Source organism: Hyalella azteca, unplaced genomic scaffold (assembly GCF_000764305.2).
Source record: "Hyalella azteca isolate HAZT.00-mixed unplaced genomic scaffold, Hazt_2.0.2 contig15604, whole genome shotgun sequence".
Classification (NCBI taxonomy): Eukaryota; Metazoa; Arthropoda; class Malacostraca; order Amphipoda; family Hyalellidae; genus Hyalella; species Hyalella azteca.
In genome coordinates, this window is record NW_025945447.1 from 19,299 (window position 1) to 27,697 (window position 8,399).

At 36.5% G+C, this 8,399-nt stretch overlaps 1 protein-coding gene across 1 annotated transcript; it reads right to left on the minus strand.

The window, feature by feature from the left end:
* Window positions 1–1,438: 1,438 nt before the first annotated feature.
* Window positions 1,439–4,591, minus strand: LOC108673926 (zinc finger protein Xfin-like). Its single transcript, XM_018161813.2, has one exon. It carries the CDS (start codon window positions 4,580–4,582, stop codon window positions 1,640–1,642), a length of 2,943 nt encoding a protein of 980 aa, XP_018017302.1. The 5' UTR covers window positions 4,583–4,591; the 3' UTR covers window positions 1,439–1,639.
* Between the last annotated feature and the right edge of the window lie 3,808 nt (window positions 4,592–8,399).

Here is an 8,399-nt window from a genome sequence, read left to right on the forward strand (position 1 = left end):
CACAGACATATTTGTGAACACAAATAACACCCAACATTATATACGACTAAGACACGTGAGTGAAACATGAGATACAATATTTACTTAATGTAATTAAGTGCAGCTTTTGTAATATGTCTTCGGAGGGCAGTTCTAGCATGGATCCCATAGATAGCATGGATCCTATAGCTAGCATGGATCCTATAGCTAGCATGGATCCTATAGATAGCATGGATCCTATAGCTAGCATGGATCCTATAGGAAGTCGTAGTGCAGAACATGCATCAAGGAATGCGAACATATATACTAGTAGGACCAGCTTGGCTTTGAGACACATTATTTCTTACTACACATAAAATAGCTTCATAAAATTTTCGGCTAACAATTCACTAAGATAATTTATACTATCAGAAATAAAATGTTTTCGACAGTATCTATCGGTAAAAATGTATTGTTGAAAAAAAAAATATTCTTTCAAGACTATAACAACACGTCTACGTATAGGACTTTCTTTTAGAAGATTCAGCCGCCGAAATTTTATTTGTAGTTAAATTAAATTGCTTCTTATTTGTAGTTAAGCACTGAAACTGGCGAGAATAGAACGGCACAAGCATACAGAAGAGGGTACAACAACAGGAATTAAGATACTGGCTAACAATAACAGGAACAAAATAAAACAAACACAGGTTAACAGTAACAGAAACGAATATGTTGATACGAGACGTCGACTGGCCGCGCGAGCTCGACTTCACCTGCATGCGTAACTGAGGCCCACTAGGGTGGACGCTCAGGAACAATGTCCCGACACTCAGAGGAAGCAGTGAAACTTAGTACAAATAGTGACGCGCTTCTTGCCTTAGTGTGGGTCATCCTGACCCAGTTTGGTCTAGACAAAGAGCGATGTTTGAAATCTTATAGGAACTGACGAGTCGAGCCTGCTTTCCATGTCATTTTCAAGGCACCGGCTTCACAATTGTATTGGATACAAACGAGAACGCTCACGTCAGGTCTCCATGCAACTAATTTTCTCAATGCTGCTATGATTGCAGTAAGTGAAGGGTGCGTAATATATGTTAAGCGCTAGAGGAAATTATTAGAGATAAAGTTAATAATGCGAAAGACCCAATGAATATACTAAAACAGCTACCACTTATCTTCATCTTATAGTAGTCTTCACTCAGCTTCAATATAAAATTGAACATCAATTCTTTAAAATTATAGAAATTAAAATAAAACATTTTTTGCGATCAATTCATAGCATAAATTTTGTTTGAATGGAATACAATAGTTGATTTAAAATTTAAGACTAATGCTGAGCAGAATCGGTCATTTATTAAATGAATAAAAACAAGTCTTAGAAGTCCTTGCACGCAGCTTAGTTCAATTAGATGGCATTAGTCGCAGGCGCTGCCTACATGGCAGGGGTCGACTAGTCCGATGTTGCATTAACTTCGTTCGTACGGATATTACATCAAGACCAGCTAAAAACGAATAATATGGAAAGAAATTACTATTTTTCAAAATTATATAATTTTTTAGACAACAACAATAATAGGTTTTAAATTATTCGCATCGCTAAATAAGTAGGTTAAGTCACGAAAGATAACATATATATTCTCACGTGAAAATTCGTGAAATAATCGAGCCGGATCAAGATAATCTAAACGTCATCTTTTGCCGCCGCGATTTTGGCGTCAGTCGCAAGGTTTTCAGGAGCCCTCAGAATTGCAAGGTAATCCTCTACTCTCATCAGGGTGTCGGCACACTCGGGAGCATCACCCGCAACATGCGGTTCATGAAGAAGACGATCCAAAAGACTATGATTTTCGAGTATTTGTTCGATGTTTCGGTTACAACTCACTATCGAAAATGCTTTTGGAAATGGGGTGCTCATTGGAATGGTGTCATTGCTATTTTCTATATGTTCATCTTCTTCAGTGGTACGAGAGCCAGAAATGTTTACAGAACTGCTACCAGTGGCTGCAAGCACGGCTCCATCGCGAGGCGATGTGCAACTGGGACTATCTGCAGGGAAGGCGTATGTGCCGTCGGTAGGCCCAGAGTCGCTTTCGGTATCAGCAGGCAAGGATCCGGCGTCAGTAGACAAGGAGTCGGCGTCAGCAGGCAAGGAGTCGGCGTCAGCAGGCAAGGAGTCGGCGCCAGCAGGCAAGGATCCGGCGTCAGTAGACAAGGAGTCGGCGTCAGCAGGCAAGGAGTCAGCGTCAGCAGGCAAGGAGTCGGCGTCAGCAGGTAAGGATCCGGCATCAGCAGGCAAGGATCCGGAGTCAGCAGGCCACGATCCTTCGTCAGTAGTCAAGGAGCTAAAGTCATCATGAGCCGATGTCACATTCGTCTCAAGAGGCAACGTATCAGGGCTACCACCAGAAAATATCGAATCTAATCGAACTTGTTCCGTGAAGCTCACACGATGTAGGAGATCACGCAAGATTTCGCCATTCCAACTTGGACCTAGACCACCTCCGCCACCGAAACAATGAAGGGCATTTTTTATGTCAAAATCTTTGAAATCACTAGAATTTTTGCAATCAGTATCGGGAAAATTTAGAGAAGTACTGGACAGCCTGTCAGCTACTGAGCTTTTTCTGGATTCATTTCTCTTTTTCCTTCTTCTAATTATAAGAGGAGACTCATCATCAGAGTCGCTGTGAGCAAGAACGTGCATTTCAAAGCGCCGTCTGGTCCACACCTCGCGCTCACATATACTGCATGTAAACTTGCTGTTGCCATGCACTTTATGTTCAAGTTGAGAGTGAGACAGAAATACACGAGCTTTATGATAGCTCTTATTGCACATTCTGCACTGGTATTTCCCATCAGACACGCTCTCGATTTTTGTATTTGAATATAACACTAAATTAGTGTCTTTAGCGTCCGCATTCACATGATTATTATAACCGAAATCTTCTTGAGAATTTCTATTAAAACCAGAACAGGGAGAGTGATTATTAATTAGGTTTTCACCTGACAATTCCATGCTTTTCATACATGCTTGGCTACGCTCCTTGTTTTGTATCTCAAAGGCTTTAGCCAGTGCAGAGAGTGCAGCCAGCTTGGTCTGCAGCTCCGACTGCTGCTCTTGCATGATAGAAACTCCATACAAAGCAGACTGCACAGGAAGATCACCACTTACGCCTCGGTCATTGCAAACAAAATCAACCGAAGCAGACGATTCCATGTCTGGTTCTACTTGCCGTCTGTATTTATAGTGAACATTCATGTGCTTGATCATGTGGTCTTTTCGTGAAAAGGCTTTGCCACACAGCGTGCAACAATATGGCTTTTCTCCGGTATGCATTCGACGGTGAATCTGCATTTTGTGCTTTTTGCTGAATGTTTTAAAGCAGTAATCACAGGAAAACTTTTTATTTGCACTTACAGTTAGCTCTGGATCTTGCTTTTTCAACTTTAATATCAGATCAAGCAGTGACTGTTCACAGCTATCATCCTCAATCATATTATCAGAGCCAACAGAATTTTTAACTTTTATTTTATTTTCATTCAAACATAAAACTGAAACTGTTTTGTCAGATTGTAAGGGTGAGTTGGAGCTTTCATTGGAATTCAAAGTTTGTTCAGATTGATTTATCTCCTTCAGGCTTTGTTGGAGACTCTTCATCATTGCAACTGGCTGTAGATGATGCTGCAGGAAAGTCTGGTCTCTTTCAGAAGTGATGTGTGCAGCATTTGGACTTTCACCAACCCTTATATATTCTTCAGGCGATTGCTCTTCAGCAACACAGCAGTCATCAGATTTAGAGAGAAGTGACGTTCCTGATGACACACTGAGAGATCCACTTGATTCACTGTTGGAAACTTGAATTGAATCAACTTTGAGGTTTAGACAACCTTCTCGCTGTTTGTGGTTGTCCAACCAACGCAAACTTCTGAATTCTCTTCCACAAAAACATTTGAAAACTTCATTTCTACTGTGGGATTTCATGTGACTCACATATGCCCTTTCAGATTCAAATGAACAGTCACATTTTTCACAAGATATAATTTCTTTCACAAATGAAGTAGAGGACATGTTGTCCATTTCAAGCAATTTAGAATGCAAACTAGAATTAGTCACCTTAGCAACTTTCAAGGATGCATTTGGTTGTGTGCATTTATTTGGTAATTGCACTTGTTTTGCCAGTGATTCATTCTTGATGGATGAACTAGGTCGTTTCTTTGCTTCAATTGCAGTACTTTTTAGCCACTCTATTTTCTTGGTAAAGTTATTGAGACTACTTTCAGAACATGGGGGCACCATTGACTGAGCTTGCCTGACAATTTTAAGAATCAAAGCATCATGTTTTGGAGCAACAATATTATCCTTTTGTTCCAATATTTCCACAAGCGGGTGAATATTCAAGTGTTGCTTAAATTTGTCCTGACGTGTGAAGGTCTTGCTGCAGAAACAATGATATGGTCGTTCTCCAGTGTGGATTCTGAGGTGCATTTTGAGCTTATCAGAGCGTGTAAAAGCTCTGGAGCAATAACCGCATACATGCATGCGGTCAGCCAAACAACTATTGCCATTTTTCTTTTGTTTAGAAGCAGCATGCAAGGTTAAATTGCTGCTAACAGTATTGTCCATAACTTTCCTGAAAAAGAAAATATTGTGAGAAACACTCACTGAAATGATCAACAAATAATTATAGTCAACTACTGATAACAAGCATACAACATTATTGAATTTCATATATTGCAAAGATTTCAAATTTCACATAAATATTTTGCAACCAAATTCAGGGTAATTTTTCAATTTTTTTTTTAACCTTTCAAGGCTTATACAGGGTGAACCAGAATTAAGTAACCCTTTTAATTTGTTAATAAATAAAAAACTAAGAACGTTATGAAGTTGAAACTTGTTTTATTTAAAAGAAGAACATTTTTATGGTAATATTGTATCCTAGTTTTTAAATATAATATATTTTAAATGCCCACCGCAATTGTTTTGACAAAATAGGGCTCTTCTCTTTGTTGCTTTCATAATCTTCATTAGTAATTTCCCGGTATCCGCAAATTTTTGATAAAGAGATTTAATTGTTTTTTTTTTTTTGAAGGACTGATTCTTGTTTTGAAATGGATCCTGTAATCACGTTGAACTTCTGTTATTGACATCGTCCTGATGTAGGTTTGCAGAATTTTTGTTCTTTCTTCTTTGCTGTAGCGAATCATGATGAAAATTTAAGGCTTGATAATTAAACACAAATTTAGCAAGCTTTACAGGATAATGACGTAACTATGATACAATATTACCATAAAAATGTTCTTCTTTTAAATAAAACAAGTTTCAACTTCATAACGTTCTTAGTTTTTTATTTATTAACAAATTAAAAGGGTTACTTAATTCTGGTTCACCCGTATATGTTAAATTTGATGGCAATATCACAATTATAAATTAAAGTGTGTTTAGTTCATAGTTTTATCTTCCATCAATATCAATAAATTTTTCAGCAGACTTTAGGGTTGTAATATGACAACTTCCAGCGTTACAGGAACATTTATGGCTTGATTACCATATTTGATAACTAGTAGCTGTATGTAAATCTTATATAATTTGAATACCAATGCCTTTTTTTATGATATTAAGTCTTATTTCATGCACAATAGCAAAGCAGAAAATTTGAGACTCTAATATATCTGTTCTGTGGCTTAGAAGCAAGAAGTGTCCTCTCTGAAAATTTATTCAGTGTGAAGCCCATGGATAATTTCTTATAAAATTTGAATAATTTATCTCCAGCTGCAGTCTGCACAAAATGAGAGGACATCAAAATTTGATTTTGCCACAAGTGTAGGCCATAAATTAATTATGCTTGGTAATTACAGCCATGTATTTTACTAAAAACTGGTGAAATTTTAGGGATTTAGTGCTTATTTTTAAGCAAACATGGTTGACAGTTAAAAGCAAATAGTACCTACATACCCATCTCATGACTTAGCAGAATTGTTTCTCTATTATAATTAGAACATTTGAAATTTGAATAGCAAAATTAAGGGCAGTCCAAACTGAACTGGTCCATCTAATGAGCAGGTTAAAAATATACTTAAAATAAATTTGCCTAGTTCTGACTCAATCCCATTCCTAGCTTACTATTCATAAAAATAAAAAATTCTATAACAATAAGTTTGTATACATATATACCGTACTGTATCTTGTCTAATCAAATTTTTTACTCAGTCTTAGACCATTTGCAATGAATTTTCACAGACTTATTTTCTGAAAGTGACATAGGACAAGTGTCAAAAAATTGTTGACCATTTTAGAAAAAAATAGCTTGTAATTTTTTAATAATGGTAACAATCATAACTCATCTAGGTACAATCCAATTGAGGTGGCAGGGCTGCTGGTACATATTTTCAAGCAGAAACATTGTTTTAATTTCATGTAACGTATAGTTCTTATTCTTTTGAAACTTTCTTTCTATACACGAGTTGCAAGTGCATTAGTTGAAATCATGTTTTATCTAAAAATATAAAACTACTGTCAAAAGGGGTAAAAAGGTACGGGCGGGGTAAATCGGGATGCGCGTCCCACATTTCGTAGAAATGTTGTAGCAGCTTAACTAATCAAAATATTGCAAAACTAAAAATAGTGGAGTAAACTTCAACATTTTTACTATCTATTATGTATAAAGCTAGTCAAGAAATCAAACATTTACCATCTCTAAAAAATCGCTGAAAAAAGTGTGAAAAGTGGGATTTTGGAAAAGTACGTTTGCTAAGTTCTGGAGCAAAAAAATAATTGCAGTATTAAAAAATTTTACTGACATAAAAGTTGCACCCAGTGTCGGCTTGAAAATGTAATTGACGGAATTTGCCTATCTCATTAAAAAAATGGCATGTCTCATCTCATTAGATGAGACATGAGACGAGACATGAGATGAGACAAGACATGAGATGAGACGAGACATGAGATGAGACGAGACATGAGATGAGACGAGACATGAGATGAGACGAGACATGAGAAGACATGCGTTGGTTTGGCTGATGACCATCAAAGCTTTGTCCGTGATTAACCTAAGTCTGATGGATATATAATATGATATACCACTTGCTTGATTAATAGTTTTGGTACTTATATTGTTTTGATCATGTTATTTAATCTTGCTCTGCATTTAAATGCTAGTCCATCAGTTAATGAGTATATTTGTTTATAATGATTGCGCTAATGATGGTTTTTTCAAGGTTCTTTAATTTACCTTTTTATACAAGCTAATTTATCGTGTTATTTCAGGGTTCTTGGTTTGGGCAAGACCCTTTGAAAGTCTGTCACTTATGCACCCTTTTTCCTTTTCTTTGTTTACCTTTGTATGCTTCATTTCTTTTGTGTTTATATTTTCTTGTCAGTCACACTCCGTGTTTCATTTTCCTTCACCCCATGGCTAAACCAAGCCAGAGATGAAATGTTGAGCGGAGTCAGATATACTAGTTGAAACCTCTCCGCCTACAACAAGACAAGATGAGACGTGACATGATGATGATCAGTATTTAATATTATTAATATCAATATTCATTATAATTAGTTAGGAATTAATATTAATAAAAATTAATAATATTATCATTACTAGTAAATTTTATTTGTGTATTCCATTCAATTTCATATTTTTAAGCTCAATTATGGTGACAAGACCATGAGACTGAAATTTATTCCGTCCAATTCTGCCTTTAAGTTAAGTTATAGCATTTATTTCTTGCAGTTGCACCCATTTCCCCCACCAACCTGCAGTCAAAGTCTCAACCAAAATGTTTTATTCTAGTTAGAATAGATAGCCTACAACAAGAGCTTTCTAATGGTACTAAAAACTTTGAAATTGGCTCATAGGAAACCTACAAATGATAGTTTTTCAAAAAAAAAGTGACAGAAGTTGGTCCATTTTTGGGGTGAAATTGAAAAAAGGAAAAATTCATATCTTTTTCATATTTCAACCTACTCCACTCATACTTATGATATTTTTCTAAATTTTTTCTCTTTTCAGTGGTGTAATTTTCATTACAATTAAAGGAAAAATTTTTTTTTGTGCACATACCTATCTAATGCTGATTGAATTCCAGTGGCTGTGACGTTGGAAACGTTCTGATGCTAATTGGATTATTGTGACTGTGACGTTGCACGCGTTCTAGCAATGATTAGATTCATGTGACTGTGACGTTGGACGCGTTCAAGCGATGATTGGATCCTTGTTACCGTGATGATGTAAGCTATTTTTTTTCAATGAAACAGTTCCGGCAGCTTGCAGAGACTTGTCAGTGATGATGATGGACTGAAAGTGTAGGTAGGGTAAAGGCGGTATATTCCGACACATTAAGGATGCATCGAGAAATGAAAAACTATAAAAAATAACCGTATGCGTTACTCGAGTTCTGTTTGCTTTATGTGACTCGCAAAACACCGTACTACACGCCAGCAA